This window comes from Panthera pardus, unplaced genomic scaffold, assembly GCF_024362965.1.
Source record: "Panthera pardus isolate Hobbes unplaced genomic scaffold, ASM2436296v1 HiC_scaffold_20, whole genome shotgun sequence".
In the NCBI taxonomy this organism is placed as follows: Eukaryota; Metazoa; Chordata; class Mammalia; order Carnivora; family Felidae; genus Panthera; species Panthera pardus.
The window spans coordinates 16,841,180-16,865,793 of NW_026526766.1; the positions used below are offsets into that span (position 1 = coordinate 16,841,180).

General features: G+C 43.0%; 1 protein-coding gene across 2 annotated transcripts in view; it reads right to left on the reverse strand.

Annotated features, from left to right (window-relative positions):
- Positions 1-8,224: 8,224 nt before the first annotated feature.
- The window catches only part of CARNMT1 (carnosine N-methyltransferase 1), a 44,962-nt gene continuing 28,572 nt past the window's right edge, over positions 8,225-24,614 (reverse strand). For both annotated transcript variants that reach the window (XM_019463584.2, XM_019463585.2), the window contains 4 exons: positions 24,266-24,444; positions 21,922-22,035; positions 11,775-11,878; positions 8,225-10,877 (listed from right to left, as the gene is read on the reverse strand). In XM_019463584.2, coding sequence (XP_019319129.1) covers positions 10,776-10,877; positions 11,775-11,878; positions 21,922-22,035; positions 24,266-24,444 — 499 coding nt within the window. In that variant the 3' untranslated portion in view covers positions 8,225-10,775. The remainder of the gene's footprint in view (positions 10,878-11,774; positions 11,879-21,921; positions 22,036-24,265; positions 24,445-24,614) is intronic.

Sequence of the window (24,614 nt, forward strand, 5' to 3'; positions counted from 1 at the left end):
TAACCTTTTCTCCTCTCATGACTTTTCTGCTGTTAATCTCATACACTGTATTTTTCATTCCAATGCACTTAGCATCTCCAGAAGTTCAGTGTAAGCCTCACACACATCTCAGTAACTTTGAACACAGGGAACAGTTATACTGTTTTAATGTCCTTCTCTGTTCATTCTGACACCTGTGTCGGTTCTGGGTTGGTCTCCATTGGTTGATCTTTTCTCTATGGGTGTTGTCTTGTTCTTTGTATATGTGGTGATTCTTTTTTTTTTTTTTTTAATATTTTTATTTATTTTTGATAGAGCGCAAGCAGGGTAGGAGCAGCGAGAGAGACACACAGAATGTGAAGCAGGCTCCAGGCTCTGAGCTGTCAGCACGGAGCCCGACGCGGGGCTCGAACTCACCAATGTGAGATCATGACCTGAGCCAAAGTCGGACGCTCAACCCACGGAGCCACCCAGGCGCCCCTGTATACGTGGTAATTCTTAATTGGATACCAGGTATTACGAGTTTCACTTCCCTGGTGCTTCTTTCTCTGGCCTTGGGTAGTTATCTCACACACATGTACTGATCAGTACTCTAGGGGACTGTGCTCAGATCTTCAGAGGTTCTGTGTGTGTGGTTTTCTCCTGTCGGGTACTCAGTCCCGCAAACTCTAGCCGTCTTGATTTCCCTGGACCATCAACTGCATGCCCTCAGTTCAGGCACACTGCCAGGCTTGCTTCCTGTCTCTCAGAAATCACTGTCCTTTGTTGGCAGTTGTCTTATATGTTGTGTCCAGGTTTGGGGTTGTTTTAGGTGGGAGGCTAAATGTAGTCCATTATTCCACCTTGCCCGGAAGCCGAAAATGCCTTACTATAAGAGTTCACTTTGACTTTAAGGTCATATTGTGTGTGACTTTTAACTTGGAGATATGCCTGTTTCCTCATTTGTTGTAGATTGTATTTACTCATTATATATTAGCATCTTATATATTAATGTGTATTAATACATAATTAACATATTTATAATGTATGAAAGGAGAGTCATCAACCTTGTAATATGCAAACCACTGACTACGACATACCTGATTTTATTCAAGCAAGAACTCAACCAGTGTAAAGACAATTGTATAAATTTTCTCAGAGACTAGAAAAATACCAGTTTCCCTCTTCGTATTAATTAGGGTATAAGAAAATGAAGATGATGGCAGGAACACTTGAAAAATGAAATGTGGATCCTTGATTGTATGTTGTGTTTGAGAAGTTCTGGTTTTCCTTCAGGTCTCAGCTCAAATATCATTTCTTTAGGGAAGTCTTCTCTAAGTCAGCACGTCCCTACTGCTCAGTTCTTACAATTATGTAATTCCTTGGGTTTTTAGTTTCGGTTTCGGTTTTGTAATTACTTGTTTGACATCTTTTTCTGTTATGGAAGCTCCGGTGGGAGAAACTATCTTTTGACCTCTGAATCCCCAGGATCAAACCATTCCAGACACAATACAGGTTCTCAATAAACGTGAGGTGAATGAAAAACTTAAAGACCACACAGTAAATAGTGAGGCTGGGATACTGACCAGGTCTATCTATCTCCACTCTATTTCTTCCTTACCGGGCAGCCTGTGATAGTGAAGAGCAAAAACAGAAAAATCAAACGAGAAAGCAAAAAAACAAAAAGCCCACAAAAAAACATTGCATGTTTCAAAGGATTTTAATGCAGTTTTCAACATCAGGTTATTCATTTAAATGTTTAATAATAGGTTGTATTGGTGAAGATATTGAGAAACAGATACGCTCCTTGTTTTCAAGTGTAACCTTTTAAGAGAGCCATCTGACATCTGTGAAAATTTAAAAATGCACTGCCACCTTCAGGAATTTACACCAGATGTATAAATGTGTCCAGAGAATAGACACAAAGCCGGTGTGTACTAAGCTATTCCTTGTAATATAGTGCTGAGTAGCAAAAAGTTAAAAACAAACTAAATGTTACTTGGTAGCATTGCATGTAAGTGTGTGTGTATGCATTATACATACAGACATGCAGATTTTATTAAATGGTGTAAATTTATACGTATGGATATAGAACAATTGGCAAAATGTATTAAGTCAAAAAATATATATGTATATGTATATAGGCCAAAACCAAGAAAACAGTAGAGGATGTACATATATGTGCACACGTGTATATTTGCATTTTTTTGGTATTACACAAAATGTTCCTGGGACAAGATTGTTAATAGTCAGTTGGGTGGGATATTAGGAAACATGGGCAGAGGGCATATGAGACACATCTTTGGGCCACCTCAGATTATTTTAGTGTCAATGATACTTGTATGGGTTACAAGTTCCTTTATGCCAACAGTTAAAAGCTTGTGACTTCTGTAATCTTCTGTTGGGAGTCAATTTTCCATGGTTTTTTTTTTTTTTTTTTTTTTTCTTCCATTTCAGCATATTTCACAAGCAGAAGTACTGGCTAACTGTATTCCTGATTGTCTTTTCTTGGATACGTGTACAGGGAACAGGCTTGGAAGAGAGAGACAGTGTCTCCTTCTAGAACAAAGGGCAGGTTTTGTTTACTGTCTAGCATAGTATCTTCTCCTAGGGCAAAAAGTCAGTCACACTTACTGCTAGCCCACCCTAAAAGAATAAGGTTTCTTAAGCTCAAAGTTCTCTGATGCAACCCAACGCTTGTGCAGGTGTCACCTAGAACTCTCTTGTGTCCCTCTATGTGATTTGGGTCTCAGAGTACTGTGCAAAATTAATACTCTGGCTAGTGCTATTGCTGTGAGTTATAAACTCTCCTTTGACTTTGATATAGGAGTTTTGTGTCAAAAGTGGCTGCTTTATAAGCTGCTAAGAAATCTGCAAAAAGTTTTCATTCTTGGCGATTGTGGATTAGCCTCTCAGTTTGGAAGAATTGGGAGTCTCTTACACAAAGGATGTTTGTGCACATAAGATTTTTTTTTCATGGCCTTCCATTGGATGCTCCAGACAAAGACTTGGGACAGGGCAGGAGGCTGGAAGGGACAGACGTTATTTCTTTGTGGGGAAGAGTAGAAGCAAACCCCCCGCCTCAGGGGAGGGATAGGAAGAAGTCTCTCATCCTTAGGACAAGAGCAAAGATCCTCGGAGGAAAAGTAGAAGCAAAAATCAGGATATTCCTGCTTAAGACAAACCACAAACACACGGGAAGAGGATGGGAATGCTGAGGAAAAACCCACTGATGAGGCCTGGGTGACAGAGCCTGCCTAAGAATGAGGCAACACTACGACAAGAATTCCTGTTTTCCCTACCATGAACTGAGCACAGACTCACAAGGACCAGTAGTGTACCCCTGGGGAAGAGGCTGGAGCATGTAGTGAAAATTCCTTTATGGCACAGGCATGCAGACACAGCTGAATGCTAGAGAGCATGCAAGAACACTGGGAAAACCCTCTGGTATCCTGTCCTCCGCTCTAAACGCAAGGTAACAACAGGTGACCGCTAGCAGAGGTTGAAGCCTGTGATGCAGTGCAGATATAATGCAAACCCAACTCAACTTCTTGTGACACTGATTTGGCCTCCCACACCAGCCTACCAGGCATAGAGTCATACCCACGCATAAATACTGTTTATCTGGGTTTGTCGTTTTCTACACAGCAAATGGAATTCAATACTATAAGACTCAGAAAGAAAGCAATAGGAGAAAATAAGCAAACAAAAACCTTGTCAAGAGATGAAGCAAAGCAATTAACAGAACTAGACTCAGAGGTGACCAGGATATTGGGGTTATCGCTCTTTATTAGTCAAATTCTTATATTAAGGATACAGTGGAAAAAGCAGACACCATGTGTTGAGCCACAGGGAATTTCAGCAGAGAGATGGAAATTAAAGATAAATGGAAATGCTTGAAATAAAAAAGCATAACTTGAAAATTCTTAACAGGCTTATTATTAGAATGAACATGGACGAAGGAAGTTTTAAGGAACTTGAAGTAGAAGAAATACTGTGTCTGAAATATGAAGGAAAAAATAAAGAGTAAAAACTAAATAAAAACAAGAAACTACCACAACAGCGGCTCCAGGAATTGCGGGACAATAACAAGCAACCTAATGTACCTGCAAAAGCGGTCCCAGGAAGAGAAGAGGGAAGAAGAAATATTTGAAAAGGTAAGAATTTTCCAGAAATAGTAACATCAACCACAGATATGACAAACAGGATAAATTCCAAAAACAAACCAGAAAAACCACACGTGCTTAGACACATCATAGTCAAAGGACTGAAAATTGAAGAGGGAATATTGAAAGCCAGAGGGGAAAAAAAAAAAAACACATTCAGAGAGACAAAAATAAGAATTCTAGCAGAGTACTCATCAAAACAATGGAATGACATTTTTTTTTTTTTTTTTGGAGTGACATCTTAAAAAAATTTTTTTTAATGTTTATTTTTGAGAGAGAGACAGAGCATGAGCAGGGGAGGGGCAGAGAGAGGGAGAGAGGATCCCAAGCAGGTTCCATGCTATCAGCACACAGCCCAGTGCGGGGCTTGAACTTGTGAACTGTGAGATCGTAACCTGAGCCGGTCAGACGCTCAACTGACTGAGCCACTCCGGTGGTCCAAGGAGTGACGTCTTTAAAGAATCAATGTCAATCCAGAATTCTGTATTCAGCAAATCTTTTAAAAAATGAAACTAAAATAAAGGACTTTTCAGAAAAAAATCTAAGAATTCAGTGCCAGCAGACCTGATATGAGAAATATTAAAGGAAGTTCTTCAGGTTCCAGGTGGAAACTTGGTACACACTAAGAAATGAGCATTTTGTCACAAATTACCCCAAAACTCCGTGGCTCAAGCCAACAAACATTTTCTCGGTCGTGGGTCAGGAGTTCTAACATCAGCTTAGCTGGGGAGTTTAGGGTTGCCGACCAGGGTTGCCCGTGTGGCTGCAGTCGTTAGAAGGCCTGACTGGAGCTGGATGAGCCACCACCAGTACATGTGACTGTTTCGAGAAGGCCTCAGTTACTCACCTCGTGGGATTCTCCACAGGGCTATTTGAATGTCCTCATGACCTGTCTTACCTCCCCTAATGCAAGTGATGAGAGAGAAAAACGGAAGCTACAATGTCTTTTATGACCTGCAAAATGTTTCACATTCTTGGCAGTTGTGGTTACCATCTCAGTTTGGAAGAGCTGGGAGTCTCAGACACAAGGGTTTTTTCATGGCCTTCCATTGGGGGCTCAAAATAAGAACTTGGAGCAGGGGACTTATACCACACACACACACACACACACACACACACACACACAGCATAGCTGCTGCTGCTGAGGGGAGCTGACATAAATCTCACGTCTCTACCTCAGTCTGTTCATTAGAACTGTGTCACTACAGTCCACACTTGAAGAGGGAGAGGAATGAGGCTGCACCAAAGGGAGGAGTGTCAAAGAGTCTGTGGAGAGATTTTTAAAGCACCACCCATTAGAAGCTATAAAAATGAAGATAAACATAAAATATATTTGTTATTTTTATTGCTTTAAAAGAATTCAGTTAAAGCAAAAATAGTAACAATGTATTCTGGGGTTTATTATGCACATTAAAATGCATGACAATACCATGAATAATGGAAGAGAAGAATTGTAAGTATATTTTAAGAGTTGTAATTGTTACTAACAACTATACATCTAGTGGTGTAATACTTTGAAGGCAGACTGTGACAAGCTAGCAATATATATTGGAAGCCCTAAGAGAAACCACTGAAACTTTTTTTTGGTAAAGAGCTATAACTAATAAAAGCCAGTAGTGGAGATGAAATCAAGTAAAGAGTCCAGAAACAGATGAGAAAAGAGGGGGAACAGGGAAGAAATGGAACAAGTAGAAAACTAGCAAAATGGTAGGTTTAAATTCACTCCTATCAATAATTAAGATGAGGGGCGCCTGGGTGGCTCAGTCGGTTAATCTGAGGAATGCTTCTGCTGAAGCCCGTGACAAAGAGGCTCTGAATAGAGGCACTGGGCTACATAGGACTGCGGCTGTGAATAAAAGCCTGTGTCCTTGGGGCGCCTGGGGGACTCAGTGGGTTAAGCGTCCGACGTCAGCTCAGGTCATGATCTCGCGGTTCGTGAGTTCGAGCCCCACATCGGAGCCCGGAGCCTGCTTCGGATTCTGTGTCTCCCCTTCTCTCTGCCCCTCCCCTGTTCTCGCCCTGTCTCTGTCTGTCTCTCAATAGATAAACGTTTAAGAAAATAAAAAATAAAATAAAAGCCCGTGTCCTTGACTGAAGGTCCCACTGGAGACTGCAGTGCGTTAGCTGTGCACCAAGTCTGGTAAGTGGAGGGCAGCTTTCTTCCGTGAGCCTGCCAGGTAATTACCTATGTTCAGGCCTGAAAAAAAAAATCATAGTTTTTTTTTGTTTTTTTTTTACCTGGAGTCAGAGATCTCAAAAATAACCTCTCACTGAGGCGCTTTGGACCAATTCAATAACCGTATAATGGATCTGATGTATCACATGCCTGCAGTAAGTGGCACGTTCAAGGACTACTGCATGGACTGTCCCCTCCTGGGTGGTCCCACAGAAATACTACTAAACTCCAAGACAGAAGCCACAGCTTCAAAGATCTAACGGCTGCCCAAATTCTCACAGGCCGTAGCCAGGCACTAAATACCTGACCATCACCAGACATGCCTTGGTACAAAAGAAGGAAGCTATTAACCCGCTACTAAGCTTTTGGGACTGAACGCATGGCGTATGGTGGCCCTAGGCCTCTTCGGTTTCACATTCTCATCTGCAGGTGGGTCGGTTCCGACTTGCTGACTAACAAGGTGAAAAATACCCAACGGGAATAACAAGTCAAATAAATAGCACATTCAAGAGTGCAGCTAGCCTGGCCCTAGCAGCTTTTTGGTGCCATGATAAGATGGGAGCTGTTTCTTTGGGAGTCAACTTTATGCCCCACTCTGCCACCTAAAGCAAAGCCGCTGGTTCAGTGGGGCTCTCGACTCACCGGCGTTCCCTGAACTCCTGGACCCAGAGCACTGGCTGGCCAAGTGGACACCTAGTGGGGTCCATCGGGCTGCAGCTGTTCAGCCTCAGCGCCAGCTCTGTAAAACCAGAAGCAGATATGGTCACTGCTATCAGAGGAGAGAACTCAAGCAGTCCTCGAGATTGGCCAGTCCGCCTCTTGATGAAGCTCGACACATTTTTACCAACTTCTGGAGTGCTGCCAACGACCCGTCCGCTATGCCGGGTGAAAACCGACCGACTGGCCGATCAAAGACCCCTCTCTTTGGGCGTTACGCTTACACGACTGCTCAGCTCCCCTAATCGTTCAAGAAATGAATATTAAATTTAGATACTTTGCCCTATCATATTGACAAAAATGACAAGCTTAGCAAAATCCAGTATTGAGCAGAGAATGAAAACAAAGTTATTCCAAAACACTGTCAATGGCATGTAAATCGTTCATCTTTTTGAAAGGCAACTTGACTGAAGAGGCACATACACACTGGCTCAATGACTCTGCTTCTATGTATCTACTGAAGAGAAATAAACACACAAGAGGCATGTACTGACATGTTTCTAAAAGTGGGAATAACCATGAAGTTTTACTTGTGCCCTCTCTCCCATTACCTACCATTTTATTTCTTTACAATTCCCACCAGACTTGAACATTCAAGAATCTATCCACACATACCTGTCCTCTTGGTCTCCCCCCAGCCCCAGGATTCCACTGAAACTTTTTTCCGCCATAGCATTATTAAAACTGATGTCCTGTTACTAATCTTCACCTTTTTGTATCACTGTACAGCGTCAGCACAGATCGAAACTGCATTGTCTACCAGGTGCTTTCACATGTTCACACAGAAGACTGCACACAGTCGCGCGTGACTTTATCAAAACCCCCTGAAGTCGGTGGTGTCAGTCTTCTCTTACAGATGAGGAGACACACTGCAAGCGCTGTGCCTGAGATCACAAACAAGTTCAGGAAAACAAACCCAGAGTATTTAAGTGCCATGCCCAGTGCTTATCCAACTAATGGCTGGTCCTGGAACTCTCTGGTACTGGTTTTCTTTATGGTTATTTGTCTATTATTTAACAAAACCAAAGATCAAGATTAATCAGTATGAAGCCTAACATACTCTAAGACCAAGTGCTCTTACTATTGACTTTCTAGAAGCATACAAGAATAGGCTCATCTAAAGATTCAAAAGCATGCATTCGATTAATTAAAATGCCTACATCTACAGTTACTACTAACCTAGATGGAAACAACCAAGCAAATGCGGTTTCGTAGCAATTGGCAGACTTTAATATTCAAGAAAAATTAAGTCCATCATACACGTTAAAAATATAGGAAATTTCATGCAGACATGAAGCTTCCAATTCAGCCTTTGTGGCAACTTTTAGAATGAGAATTACATATAAATACAGTACATCTTACAGTTCCCAAACTTCATAATTTTATACTGTGATTTATACAGCTCCTCTTTATACTTCACATTTCCCGTCTTGCTCACTTGATTAACAGACCCTAACCTGCACTACTTCGGAATATGGAAAGGGGGGGAGGGGGGAGAGGGTTGGAAAGCAAGCACAATGACCTATCTCCTCCTGCTTTATGGCAATGAATGGAAACATCCGTGTATAGGGCTAATGCAAGGAAAAAGAACACAAAACTTTAAGGCTTACACACTTTAGTAGCTAGGACTACATATAATATAAAATTAAATCCTCCAGTGACACTTCTATTACCGATTGACACAATTTTCAAGTTTAGAATATATTAACTACAAAAGCAGTAGGAAAAAACAAGTGATGCAAATTTGTGCAGAACATTTGAAAAACAGTAGTCATGATATGAGAGATTAAAAACAAATGAAATAATTGATTTCAGAATCAACTAAAATGAAGCTCTGATTTAGAAATGTAAGTAACATTATTAAAGAATAAAACCTGATAGCCAAAACTTTTAAGTAATAAAGCCAACCCATTGCTGTCAACACATTTTTGCCTCTATGAGAAAAACAAGATCATGTGTTCGGATACAAGTAAAAAAGTGAATACTAGTCAGTGAATAAAAGGCCTTTCTACATTACTCAAAAATAGCATGCATTCCTTTCCTTTCAATGCATTTTTTAAATACTTAGGATCCTTTTAGCTTTTTTCTTTCTCAAACAAATAAACAAAAATTTGGGGGTGGTTTCCCCTAAAAATTAATTTCAAATTCATTCAGGTGGTAGTTAATGAGAATTCTAATTAACTGGACATCTGCCAAGTATGGGGATGGGGCAACAAAGAGAAATAGTTGTGTTTTGTTCCTTTTTTTTTTTTTTAAACTCAACAGGCTACAGGCTTCCATAATTTAGCAAGTCAAATAGCTTTCCTGGAGTCCTTTCCAGGAACAAGAGCTCCCTTACTGCACACAGAAAAGCTCCCAACGGTAACATGCCAGACTGTGTCGACTCCCCCAGCCCAACTGACAAAAAGAGGTCTAAAGATTCACCAGGAGGTTTTCCGATTAAAACATGACGTGAATCCTACAGCACATTATTGAGATTAAGTCTATCTAATTCAAATTGCCACAGAGGTCATTTAACGCCATCATAATCACCTGTGAAAATATTCAACGCGAGTACTTCCTTTTTCCAAGAAAAGGTTAATAGTCATTTCTGCTTTCCAAGCTACTGGAAACAAAACAATAAACATAAAAAAATACAAAGGAAAACTCTCTCCAATAAAGATTCTGCTAGAGGTAGAAATTTAAAGCAGCATATATTCTTTTAACTCCAGCTATCAGGGAACAAAACTGGCGTTATCTGAAATTACATTAACGGCTGCTGCTGACAATACTGAAGACAGACCACGGGCAGTAATTTATCCCTGAATTTCGTATTCAGAATTTCCCCACGGTAATACCGTCATGACAGTTTTACTCGTATCTGATTTTTTAACGAAAAAAAGTGCGTGCTTTTGTAATCCAGGTAATTTAAAGAAAAGACATTACTGTAAACATCTCACTGACAGACTGTATTCACTTCTAGTTTAAAATCAGACATTTCCAATGGGCAGATTTTATTCTTATTTCCCCATTTTCCTAGCAGTACCTTTAATAAAGGCTTTTGTGCCTCACTTAAGAGTGCTGAGACCTTCTACATTTCAGAGCGATTCATGATGAGTATGCTTTCAAATAATGTTCAGGTCAGTGTGCCCAAAAGACCACTTTCTCAGTTACTTGAATGCATTTTACCGGCCTGTGATCTTATTAAATTTAGCATTTCATAAAAATGAAACATCTGATGCCCAAGTTCAGCTGAGCTGGCAAAAAAATAATCCGAATGATAAAAGGGCGCACATTTTCTGTAGGGATCGCTTCGGTCCAAAGCAAACAGAAGTCCCAATTCCAGATGCTGAATGTGAGAGAGGATCCTCAGACTCTTCTAAAAGTACCATGTGCAATGCACACAGAACAGAAAGACTTGGGGGGGCTTCAATACTAGTAGTCATGAACATGGCGGACTTGGCAATAGACAGCTTCATGAAGACCACTGGAGATGGGTTTTTCTACTGAAAGACAATTCTGGGCTTCAAGGAAAAAGTATACTTGAAGACATTTCCTCCTTTTTTTACTTTTGTAGTACAAATATGCACAGCATAGTATATTTCTGAAAAAGCAATAGACGTATTAAGAAAATAGACGCTATTTCTAAATTTTGTTAGGAATAAGAAGGCACCACTGATTTGAGGTTGTGTCCTGTCGATGGGATAGTTGACTTTGAGTTGTTTATTTCAGCATTTGCTCTTATGAAGCTTTTTTCCTGCTGATCCCACTTGAGAACGTTACTGTGGTTTACGGACCACAAACAAGACACATTCATAGTAGTATTTCATCATGGAGAGGTCATTCACAGTATATGTTGACAAGACAGATTCCTTTTCAACCTGGAATGCAAACAACAACCAGAATGGTGATGAGCATGACGATGACACAGATCCTGAGTGCTTGTGAGTGACGGGAGCTCATATTAACTCATTTAGTACATACAGATACCCCAATACTGGCATTATTAGTAATCCTAACTTTACAAAGAACAGACTGCTCAAGGTCATGCCACCAGTAAGTGGGAGAACTGGGATTCCAACTCAGGCGGTCCAACTCCAGAGCTTGAGCTCTACATCACTGATACGTTACTCTTCTTTCTCTCTTTTTTTTTTTTTTTTGAGAGAGACAGACAGACAGACAGAACAAGTGGGGGAGAGGCAGGAGAGGAAAAGAGAGAATCTTAAGCAGGCTCCATGCCCAGTGTGGAGCCCCACGATCCCATGACCATGAGATCAAGAGTCAGACACTTAACCGACTGATCCACCCAGGCACCCCAACTTCTCCTTATTTTGAAGAATGAATCTGTTGTTGATTTTTAAAATCAATGAAATACTTTTAAAAAAACACACAATTAAAACATAAGTCAAAGTATCATAAAGTCTTACAATCCCACATAAGAAACGAAGACTACAAAAGTACATACGGTGAACGATACCCCCTGTCCCCCCACCTCTGCTTGTCCAGACCCTAGCATACTTGGTATCTGTGAGTCTACAGGAGCTGACGCCATGACCATGGGCAGCTACCACGTACTACGGAAAGGTGACTGATCACATTGAGGATTATAGTTTTCTCCTTACACATACATTATGCCAAATCTTTATCATTCTAAAAGCTGAGTGCGTATTATTTTCACTTCAGGGATGAAAACACAGGTGAAGAGGTGAAAGCCTGTAACTGTCCTAAGATTAAAGCTTTGGAAGTGAAACCGTGGCCGTACTTCATTCCAGCCTTACCTCCACCTGGAATCCATACTGCAGAACAACGTTTTTTATATCTTCATAGCTCAATTCTATGGAAAGTTCGTTTGCCAAATTTTCAAAGTGGTACAGCAGAGGACCTATGGTTTAAAGATATCATGAATGAATTACTTAAATATAAACATGCACCAGTTGCTGTGTTAGATACAACTCCAAGCTGAATTAGAAGTTGGGCAGTAGAGGGGCGCCTGGGTGGCTCGGTCGGTTAAGCGTCTGACTTCAGCTCAGGTCATGATCTCACAGACTGTGAGTTCGAGCCCCGCGTCAGGCTCTGGGCTGATGGCTCAGAGCCTGGAGCCTGCTTCCGATTCTGTGTCTCCCTCTCTGTCTGTCCCTCCCCCGTTCATGCTCTGTCTCTGTCTCAAAAATAAACGTAAAAAAAAAAAAAAAAAAAAAAAAAATTAAAAAATAAAAGAAGTTGGGCAGTAGACGGAACATAAAAAGGAGACGTAAAGAACGTTTACGTCTGCCAAGGGCACGTGTCCAGACCCCTGAGACTTTGGCCCCGTAGCTGACATTCGAGTGCGGGGGCTGCACTCCTGGGGAGTGAGTCCCTCTGGTATACCAGGGCTTCCCAGTGATTCTCCACATCACGGCGCTTACACCTGTTACGGAAGGAGCAACTGCATCAGGGAATGCCAGGTCCCTAACTTCCAAAGGTACACTGTAATTATAATGCCTTAAGTAAATGCCCAACGGCAGCCACAAACTGGACGTCCCATGAAAACACAAGGGTCCTCCAGCTAGCCTGGGTGAGAGACAGTGTGGGTACGATGGGAGGTTCTAGGCAAGGCTTTCTGGAAGGAGGAGGTGACACTGGGGCTGGCTTTTTGAAGTGCTCAGCTCATATCCCAGCTCCAACACTTACTACTTGTGTGCCTGTGGGCAAGCCACTGGCTCGCTCCATCTAACGGGTAACATCCAGTACACCCAGTGTAGCGAAGGCACTGAGCAAATGACAGCAATCCCAACTTTTTAAAATGACATTCTCCTTTTACTATCCTCTCATTCCACATGTCCAAGGAACTATCATCTGATTCAAACCAGATTCTTCAATCTTTCAACCTCTCACATTTTGCCCAATGCATCAGCCTCGTCCAGGCAACGCTACCATTCAACAGTTATGCTTCAGGACTAAACTAAACAATCTTGGTTTTTTGTTTTTTGTTTTTTTTTACCAGTTCATTGGGTTAACTATAGATGCCAGGTCCAACTCACCACCCCTAAGCCTCACACAATGTGCTCATCACAGGAAATAAGAATAACAGGACGGTTTCTCCTCCCAAACGGCTCATCACTCTGTGGAACATACTTACTAAGACTTAAAATGTTTTTCTTCCGCTCCTCTTTTTAACCTTACATAAAACACTAAAAAAATGACGACGAACATGTATGTTATTACTCTTTTTCAGAAGACAACAACGGTTCCCTATCAAACTATTCTGTCAAGCTTAACTTCCTGTTAGTTTCATTAGTACTAATAAAAATGACAGGAGCTACCATTTACTGAGTACCTGCTGTGTGTCCTAGACCATCCGAACCCTTGGAAGCCTTTTTATAAACACACAGAGCACTGTAGTCTGTCCTGCTCTAAAGTGTATGATGTTTCTGCACCATTATTTTAAGAGCCTCCAACAATATTGTTTTACTGTATCTAAATGAACCCACTCCAATGATTCTTACACCCTCAGGTCATATGGTACCTCTACTCATGCTGTGTCCCACTTAGAGAGCTCCAACTTTCCAACTCAAGCTTTAACCATGCTCCAAAACCTTGCTGGAATCAAGTTTTAGTATAATCCCTCCAAGTTCCCAGCCCTACTGCTCACTCTCTCAATACACCACACTGTAAAACTCATTTTATGTAGTGTTGCATTGCTCACTGATTATTTTTCATGTAATCAGTGCCTTTTTTAACCAAATTGCAAGCTACATGAGTAAAGGAACATGTTTTCAGTTTCACAATGATGCCCAGCGTAGCAGTGAATGTACAGGTAAGCATCTGTAATTTTACCACCTAAAGATAACTACTATAGTTGTGTTTAATTTTTTAAAAGTTTATTTACTTATTTTGAGAGAAAGGAGGGGAGGGTTAGAGAGAAGGGGGAGAGAGAATCCCATGCAGGCTCTGCAAAGTCAGAGTAAAGCCCAAGGTGGGGATCAATCCCACAGACCATGAGATATGACCTGAGCCAAAATCAAAAGGTGGACACTTACCCGACTGAGCCACCCAGGCGCCCCTATAGTTTTGTATTTTTTACAGTCTATTACAGATAGTAATTCGACAAATATCTCTGGGCAGATTTCGGACGTCTACAAATATAATTAATGTAGCATTTCTACATACCGTTCTCTATTAAAAAGAACCAGGAATCTTTGGGGGTAAAATGGCTTATCTCAGGGCCTGGCAGAGAAAGTACAACATGTGCTTAGAATGCCTGGCTTTTCCACAAAGGAGGAACATATCAAAAGGGATATGTCCAAAGGACACAGGAGAAGGGGGTACCCACCTGCCCAATCTGGGACAAGTTAATTTAAACCATTTGTATTTTTAAGGTTCTAAAAGTTCCAGTTAAAAGACAGAGACAGTCAGATTGGGTAACAAAATGTAAGTGTGCTGTTTATAAGACATTTCTGAAACAAAGAAAGGACTTAAGATCTAGAAAAAGATATCCTATACATTAACTAGAAGAAAGCTTGTGGTAGCTTTGTTGACATGCCCACTTACAGAAACATGGTTTGCAATTGCCCAGAACAAAAGAGCTGGCACTCAAACCTCAACAGAAAGTTTTATAGGCAGGAAAGGAGGGAGGTACTGTGGGCGAGGGTGGGTGCTAGTCACGGACTTTTAATCAATCTCCTTCTTTTCTGTCCTGTGTCTCACGCTTACTCTCTACTAGGTCACGTCTTCCTAAATTTTCTTCTTTTCCAGTCACTTTTTCCAGTAAATTAAATTTCTGGTCTCTGACTGAGCATGGACTGGAATGGGCATAAGGGAGGCATCTTGGTTACTTGGTTACATAGGGATGAACTGGTCCCTATGCGCTGACCTTCAATTCCCGTTTTTCCCCATATGGCCACTCGTGTTCCAGGATCATACCAGATCTTCCACACAGATAGTCATTTTCCAGGGTTATCCCAGGTCAACCAGCTCTGTTCACATCGGTGTTTTGTTTTTTGTTTATTTGTTGGTTGGTTTTTGCAAAACTTATCCACCTACCGTATCTTCTGAAAAACTGTTACATTCTGTTGTCCCTTAATGACATCCCTGCCGTTCTCTGTCATTGTTTTAGACTTTTTTCTATTTTTATAATCACTGTAACAAAGTCTCAGTGAGTGAAGGAGGCAATGGGTCAAATACCCACCTTTTATAGGAAGTTTCCCACGTTTATAAAATATCAAGCTTTATAATGCTTTAAAATACAGGACTCATCTCTCATTACACTTTATAAAGTTCTCCTTTGGTGCTTGTAAGATAATAGAAAATATACATATTGGTCTCTGGCAGAGAACCTCCAATCTACAGCCTATAGACCAACAGCTGGTCAGAAGCACAGGGGACAGTTTGTGACTAGCATTTGAGTGTGTGGAGGGGTGGGGGCGGAGGTCTTGGAGGCTAAACCCTTAACCCATGGTATCTTACACTATGTCCAGGAAGACAATATAGGAAGTACTTAAACTGAGGACACCCAGCTGGTGTCCAAGAGAATCCCTTATTGTGGAGGAAAACACCTCATTTGGTGTCCAGATGTGTCAGAAGTGTTTAGGAAGAAATGGGTTTATCTCAGTAGGAGGGTCTTTCTTTTGAGAACTTTCACCTGTTTATTCTTCCAGATGAAGTTTAGATTCACTTCACTAATCGCCTGCCCTCCAGTGCTGGACCTAAGTGTCAGTGCAGACATATGCACACCCGTGCACACGGTTTAAAATACATTACCCATCATGCATTTAAGGAGCACTGGTCAGCATGAAAAACTGAACAAAAGGTTTCCCCAAGGACACATGTAAACAGTTCCCTTAAAAAGCTCACTAGCTTTCCCTCACCTGAGGAAGATCAGAGAACTTCAAATCCCCCTTAAAGCAGTTTACAAATTAACCATATTCCCAACTCTGATTTCATAGAATGTACACAATATGTTTGTTATAATTTAACTTCCAATACGGCTTTTTAGTTATGCACCCAGCACTCCTTCCATATGAATGTTCTGGTCTAGGGCAGCATGGTGAGTGTGAAATCACCCCCCAGGGGCTGATACGCTCTCGGCTTATACGTAAAATTAATTTTCCAGGCCCACACGACTGAAGCCAAAACCATGGGAATGTTACAAATTTACCCATATAAATGCCACTTTGTCATGTCTCCTGGCAGCCGGTCTTCTACCATTACTTTGTTTCCGCTTTCAAATACTGAAACAATATACTCACACACAGAACAGTCACTAAACGGCCACGAACTGTCGGGCTCTGAGGGAGGTCAAACAGCAAGCACAGCTTCTGGCCCTCCCTGAGCTCAGAGACCAACGGGGAAAACAGAAACCCAGGTGGCAACACGACGCTGTGTTAAATGCTCACAGATTCTGTGAGAACATAAAAGAGGAAGACAACAAAAATTTACTCCATCTTGAAGGATCACCTGAGCTGAGTGTTGAGCGCACACAGCAAAGAGCCAACGTGAGAACAGAGGGAAAACAGAAAAGGCTTTCAAGGCTGGGGAGGTAAAAAAAAAAAAAAAAAAAAAAATGAAACTAAGACACAAGACACAGCAAAGATCACAAAGGGCACTATGCACAATCCTGAAGAGCTTAGGTCATCCAGAAAGCTGGAATTCTATGTGAGGAGTGGGACAGCAAGAGATCGGCTTGCGGGGAAGATCACCACTCCAGGGGTCGCACAGAGAACCAGAAGAGGCACGAGGCTGGAGACAACCTGGACGTGGGGGACACTCCGGGAACTGCTGCACAACCCAGGCAAGCAATGATGAGGGCCTGAGCCCTCAACTAGCAGGAGACTGGGGCAGCGCTTCTCAACTGGGGTGATTTTGCATTTCTGTCGTCACAACTGAGGACGTGTCACTGCGGCTGAGTAAGCAGAAGCCAGGAACGCTGCTCACCACTGGGCACTGTACAGGACAGCCCTCCCTCTCCACCCCCCTGCGCTGTATAGGACAGCCCTCCCTCTCCGCCCCCCTGCGGAGTACAGCACAACCCCCCCACCCCCCACCCCCCTGCACTGTATAGGACAGCCCTCCCTCTCTGCCCCCACTGCGGAGTACAGCACAACCCCCCCCACCCCCCTGCACTGTATAGGACAGCCCTCCCTCTCCGCCCCCCTGCAGAGTACAGCACAACCCCCCCCCCCCACCCCCCTGCACTGTATAGGACAGCCCTCCCTCTCCGCCCCCACTGCGGAGTACAGCACAACCCCCCCCCCACCCCCCCTGCACTGTATAGGACAGCCCTCCCTCTCCGCCCCCCTGCGGAGTACAGCACAACCCCCCCCCCACCCCCCTGCACTGTATAGGACAGCCCTCCCTCTCCGCCCCCCTGCAGAGTACAGCACAACCCCCCCCCCACCCCCCTGCACTGTATAGGACAGCCCTCCCTCTCCGCCCCCACTGTGGAGTACAGCACAACCCCCCCCCCCACCCCCCTGCACTGTATAGGACAGCCCTCCCTCTCCGCCCCCACTGTGGAGTACAGCACAACCCCCCCCCCCACCCCCCTGCACTGTATAGGACAGCCCTCCCTCTCCGCCCCCACTGCGGAGTACAGCACAACCCCCCCCCCACCCCCCTGCACTGTATAGGACAGCCCTCCCTCTCCGCCCCCCCTGCAGAGTACAGCACAACCCCCCCACCCCCACCCCCCTGCACTGTATAGGACAGCCCTCCCTCTCTGCCCCCACTGCGGAGTACAGCACAACCCCCCCACCCCCCCTGCACTGTATAGGACAGCCCTCCCTCTCCGCCCCCCTGCAGAGTACAGCACAACCCCCCCCCCCACCCCCCTGCACTGTATAGGACAGCCCTCCCTCTCCGCCCCCACTGCGGAGTACAGCACAACCCCCCCCCCCACCCCCCTGCACTGTATAGGACAGCCCTCCCTCTCCGCCCCCCCTGCAGAGTACAGCACAACCCCCCCCCCCACCCCCTGCACTGTATAGGACAGCCCTCCCTCTCCGCCCGTCCAAATGAAGAATGATCTTGACCCAAATATCAAGGGCGCTGCCACTGAGAAACCCTGAGATAGAAAGAGGTTCAAGACCTATTAGGAAGCTTTAGGAGACACAACTTGTGGACTAGGTGTCGATGGTAAGGAAGAAGAGGGCTAAGGAGGACACACGGTTTTCCGGGTGGGGGAAATCTGCACAGATGACGGATTGAAAAAGACATGGGGTTCTCTTCGATTCCGAAGAACCCAAGTTGGTACCGAGTGGCGTGGCACATAACAGAGGTATGTGGACCAGAGAGATGAAAGAATAGGAGAAGCAGCAGTAAGAGTTACGTTTAGTAAAAGACGAGCACGTGGCCTAAGAAGCGAACAACACTGCTCTGCACAGATACCTGGAGCACAACAGTATTACTGGTATATTCACCGAGCCAATTATTTTTATTTTTATTTTTCAATTGTTTTTTTAGAGACAGCGCACAAGCGGGGGGGGGGGGGGGGGTGAAGGGCAGAGGGAGAGAGAGAGAATCTTAAGCAGGCTCGATGCTGGCCGCAGAGCCTGACATGGGGCTCAATGGATTCCACAACCCTGTGATCGAGACCGGAGCCGGAATCAAGAGTCACTCAACTGACTGAGCCACTCAGGCACCCTGACATAATTATTATTTTTACAATTCTTCAGCTTATACATTTAATGTTTTTTTAACATTTCTTTTTGAGAGAGCGAGACAGAGCACAAGTCGGGTTGGGGCAGAGGGCGGGTGGGACACAGAATCTGAAGCAGGCTCCAGCCTCGAGCTGTCAAGTCCCTGACATGGGGCTTGAACTCACGGACTGTGAGATCATGACCTGAGGCGAAGTTGGCCGCCAACCGACTGAGCCACCCAGGCGCCCCTCAGCTTATACATTAAAAGAATTTTACTTGGAAAATACTAACCTTCCGAACAAGTTTTTTTTTTTTTTAATTTTTTTTAACGTTTATTTATTTTTGAGACAGAGAGAGACAGAGCATGAACGGGGGAGGGGCAGAGAGAGAGGGAGACACAGAATCGGAAGCAGGCTCCAGGCTCTGAGCTGTCAGCCCAGAGCCCGACGCGGGGCTCGAACTCACAGACCGCGAGATCGTGACCTGAGCTGAAGTCGGACGCCCAACCGACTGAGCTACCCAGGCACCCCTCGAACAAGTATTTTTAAGGACTATGCTTCTCCACTACTCTGAGTACTCCACTACTTCTGAGAATTCTCAGAATCGTTTTGAAACTCTGGTAAGAAGAGTAGAAGATCTCCTCATTGACCTCCCATTAACCAATGTGCCCTATTCCCTCTGGTGCCTGGGACAGATCACAATAGAGCCCAGCACATCCATTCTTATCAAACAGTATGCTTAGGCAGGGCCAATTTTATTTATTCCAGGCAGTTGTAAACAATTATTGTTATTATATAACTTAATACAATATTAATAAACCAATTAAAAGTTCAAACAGAAAAGTGGTTTCTGTGAAACTTAACCCAATGCTTTGGAAATACACAAATCCTTACCATGTCTCAGTAATTGGGGTCAAAAGTATTAATTACATAACATGACTGCTACTGCTAAGTCACGAAATGACCCAGGGTGAGCCGGAAGGCTAGCTGGTTAGGCATTCGAGGTACTGGATGTGGGCTGTGAGCCTGTCTCTGCCATATATAAGCTCCAGGACCCCAAGGACCCCAAGGATCCCACAGCTAGTTACTTAAAAGCAAGACTCAGTTTCTTCAACTGTAAGACAGCAGACATACCATTTCAACACAGGGCTGTTTTCAGATTAAATAATGTATTTACAAGTGGCTCACACACCGTCTAACCCCAGTGAGCAAATATCCAGTAGGTAATACATCTGACCCTTGAAAATCACAGGTGTGAGCCGCACCGATCCACTTACACACGTTTTGTGTTGATAAATACATGCCAGTGAAACTTAATGTACTCAGTGTATTTTTTCTTCCTTATAATTTTTTTTAACTTTTTAAATATTTTTTAATTTATTTTTGAGAGAGAGAGAGAGAGAGAGCGAGCATAAAAAGGGGAGAGGCAGAGAAAGAAGGAGACACAGCATCTGAAGCAGGTTCCAGGCTCTGAGCTGTCAGCACAGAGCCCGATGCGGGACTAGAACTCACTAACTGCTAGATGATGACCTGAGCCGAAGTCAGACGCTTAACCACCTGAGCCACCCACAGACCCCACCTTCCTTATAATTTTCTTAATAACATTTTCTTTCCTCTAGCTTCCTTTACTGTAAGAATACAATATATAATACATGTAATATACAAAATATGTGTTAACTATGTTATCAGTAGGCTTCTGGTCAACAGGCATTAGTAGTTAAGTTTCTGGGGAGTCAAAAGTTATATGCAGATTTTTTATTGTGCAAGGGATCAGCATCCCTCTAATGCCCACATTGTTCAAGGGTCAACTGTATTACAGTTCAATCATTTCTTGGGAAATTTTTAAAGAAATCTGCTTTAAAGAAGTGACTACTTTTAAAGAGGATCTAAGGTTTGAGATAATTGTTTCATATGATGGTTACATTTTACAACTACTCTCATTTGCCCCCATGAAATTCTAAAGAGAAATTTGAAAAGACCTAATACTGCCTCTAGTCTTCGTCCTAATGGGAAAATCTGTGGTCAAGTCCAATCACTAAAAAGAGAGCACAGAGGTGCCTGGGTCCAATCACTAAAAAGAGAGCACAGAGGTGCCTGGGTGGCTCAATCAGTTAAGTGTCCGACTTCAGCTCAGGTCACGATCTCATGGTCCATGAGTTCGAGACCCACATCAGACTCTGTGCAGACAGCTTGGAGCTTGGAGCCTGCTTCAGATTTGATGTCTCCCTTTCTCTCTGTCCCTCCCCCACTCACACTCTGTCTCTGTCTCTCAAAAAATGAGTAAGTGTTAAAAAAAAAAAAATTTTTTTTTTTTTTTTTAAAAGAGAGCACACGACAGAACCAACAACAAAACTAGACCAATCCTGAAGGCCATGGATTCAAACAAGGTGTATCTGTCCTCTTATGTTACGTAATAACCCTCATCTTGAAAATCTTTATATTCTAGTCATTACGTCTATTTTTTTTTTAAGTTTATTTACTTATTTTGAGAGAGAGAGAGAGAGAGAGAGCAGGAACAGGGGAGGGACAGAGACAGAGGGAGTGAGAGAGAATCCCAAGCAGGCTCCCCACTGTCAGCACACAGCTTAGTCCCACAAACTGTAAGATCATGAACTGAGCTGAAATGAGGAGTCGGACGCCGAACCGACTGAGCCCACAGGCGCCCCTAGCCATTATGTCTTTCTTAACATGGATTATACATCTAACTAAAAAACACAAGTATATTTACCTTGGTATTATTATTCTCCCTTTATTTTAAAGGAGGAAGATAAAACTGGTAACTTCCTCTAGATGCTGGATGGGAATATTCATCACCTAGTGGTAGGATGCAGTAAAAAGGTTTTTGCATAAATGAAATGATATTCTCTCTTAAACTCAAGGCAGTCCTGAAAATCACCGTATCTACTCTTTTCCCACTATGTATTTGTACCTCGGAGAAAGTTGGGGGGGGGGGCGGTTTAAGGGCTTTCTTTCAAATGTCTCATTTGAAAGAAAAAAAGAGCACTTCCTTCTTGACAGATTGCTGTCACTGGAGGGGAGGGTGGGGATGATGAGAAAGGGTTATCAGGGTAATAACTACTCTCTGAAATGAGGACTGCTGTGAGAATGACCTAGGAGAATACACAACTTCTGGGGTTTCCACTGCTTTCAGAGGAACTGCATGACTGACTAGGATAGTATCTAAAGGATACTGTACAATTTAACTAACTATAACCTTTGTGAACATCCGTTACTGTGAAATTACCAAACAGAGAACTGCTCTAAGTACTCAGATAACTGTATGAGATTCTAATAAATACTGAGGAACTTACCTAGATTTATCCAAATTCCACCTGGCTTGAGTATTTTCCATATTGTGTCAATATAATCGATTACATTGTGAGCTGTGTCTATGAAGAAACAGGTAGCAATGCAGTCCCAGGTATCTAGTGAAGGAAAACCAAGTTACTACATTTAATTATGTTATTCTGCCTTTTCTTTTAATTAATTCCATAAATGTACCAGCTATGTCTTAAGAGACTATGAATATTTAATTTAACTGGAGGAATACAGAAGCTAAACTCTTCCAATCAACTGTGTAATTACGGTAACCAAACAATCATTTATGAGATACTTTGCAATTCATAAAAGTTTTTATTAAGAATTTGATAGTCGGGGTGCCTGGGTGGCTCAGTCAGTTAAGCGTCTGACTTCAGCTCAGGTCATGATCTCACAGTTCTCAGATTTGAGCCCCGCATCGGGCTCTGTGCTGGCAGCTTGGAGCCTGGAGCCTGCTTCGGATTCTGTGCCCCTCTCCCTCTCTCTCGCTCATGCTCACTCTCTCTCTCTCTCTCTCTCTCTCAAAAATAAATAAACATTAAAAAAGGTTTTTTAAAAAAAGGAAGAATTTGATGATCAGCTTGGAAACCATTTTTGATAGCCTATATTACTAGTATCTTTACCAAAAGGTACTCGTAAGAGTTTTGTTTATAATCTACTCAATGTCTACCCTTCATTTCAAATCAATTAAGATAAATAGTTATTTGAACTTTAAACTGTGATTTAAGCCAATGTTAACCATCAATTCTGGCAAGTTTCAGAAAGACTGTAGGCACTTGTTGCCAAGTAAGAAATGAATGGCATCAAAATACTCAAACTACCCGCCAGTGCTCCGGATACTGGCCGGTGTAAAAGGGGGGCCAGGTAGCCAAGTGAACCCCCTGGACAGCAGTGTCCTTGGAGGCTGTGGCCCAGGACAGGGACAGAAGCTGAACTAAGGCAGGCCTCCGTACAAATGCTGGCACGACAAAGGCACGCATCCAACCGAGGAGGCCTGTGTCACCATCTGCTCTCCCAAATCCTGCTGCAGAACAATGTCCCCTGGACTCGCCTAACTGATGTTTCCCATTATTTCAGCTCTATTCTGAGCCCTCGCTCTCTATCCCCAGCACCCAACATCTTCCATCTCACTCTTTCCACCTTCAAAGTACAGGTTTTCCCAATGTCAGAGTTCAGGGAAAAAGCGACAAAAACCTACCTCGATCCCTCTAATGGCTTCCCACCTCTCTGAGTACAATCAAACCCTCCCCAACCTGGCCTCCCACCGCGGTGCCCACTGCCCACCACACCCCAGCCCGAGTGGCCTCTCGCTCTTCCTTGAGCAGAACAAGCGCCCTCCCCACCGCGAATCCTCCTTCTCTCGCCATTCTTTCTCTCTGCAACATTCCCCCCCAAGTATCTAATGGGTTGCCTCTTCACTTTTTCGAGGTTCTCTGCTCAACATTTTTTTAAAGTTTGGCTTGGAAAGGACTTCCCTGAGAACTCGATGAACAGCAGCCCCTCCCCCGCCACTCTATATCCTTGTCACCCTGCCTTAGTATTCTTCCTCACAATGTTCATGTCACTGCCCCTCACTCCCTATCAGAATAGAAACCCCTGTACAGGGACTGTGCTTTGCTCACTGCTCTCTTTCCAATGCCTACAACACACCTGGGACTTAGCAGGTGCTCAGAAAAGTACCTGTTGAATTAATGACCTTACCGACCTCTCAGCATTCTACTTTTCCTCTTGCTTTTACTGCCAATCCACTTCCCCTTGCCCCTCTCTCCATTACCGTCTCCTTTTCTCTAATGCTGGCTCAAACTTCGACAGTTTGCCCAAGTGAAGTCCAAACTTCATAACCTGATTATAAAGGTCTTCCACAATCTGGAACCAACCTACTTTTCTAGCCACATCCGCCATTAAACTCCCAAACCAACCTCTCTTTTCCTTCCAGTCAGGCTGTGTCACCATCTCCGATGACCTTATTCATTCATCTCTTTGTACTACCTCTCTCTCCCTATTCTTGAAGTCACAGCCTTCTCTCTACAAAGAACTTCTTTCCCACACTCATCTACTTTTATCTTTACTGTACTCATTACTCAATGAAATTTGTTTACATGTCATCTTATATTAATAGACCCAACAGAGTCTACATTTCTGAATTGTGGAATCTTACCCTTCTTTATATTTCCCATCATTACCTTACACATGTCTTTGAATATCCTAAATTGTCACTGAAGTATACCTTACATTCTACTATCAGAGTGAATGACCAAAACTTTGCCTTAGTATAAAATTGGCTCATTAAATTTAGAGCAAAGGACCAGACCGTTTAAATGCTTGTTTTGGACTTACTGCATTCTGAGTAAATCTCCTGAAAATCTCCTGCTGTCATCGAAAAGTTAGAACCGGGAGGAAGACTGTGGGGATCAACATCAGGGAAAAAGATGGGTCGAATCTGATCCGCTGACCTCCGGTTATTGCTAAACTGATGAATCCAAGGATAAAGCTTATATTTATTAACTTCAGAACATCTGCAAAATAGGAGCATAAAATTCAGTGTTAACTAAAAACGTCACCAAAAAAATCTACTTTAAACACTAAAATATAATCTGATTGAAGGTTTACTTATAAAACTCATTAATACTTAAAAGTGCTACCACTGTACCCCTCCCCAATTATCTGAAAATGCACATACACATGT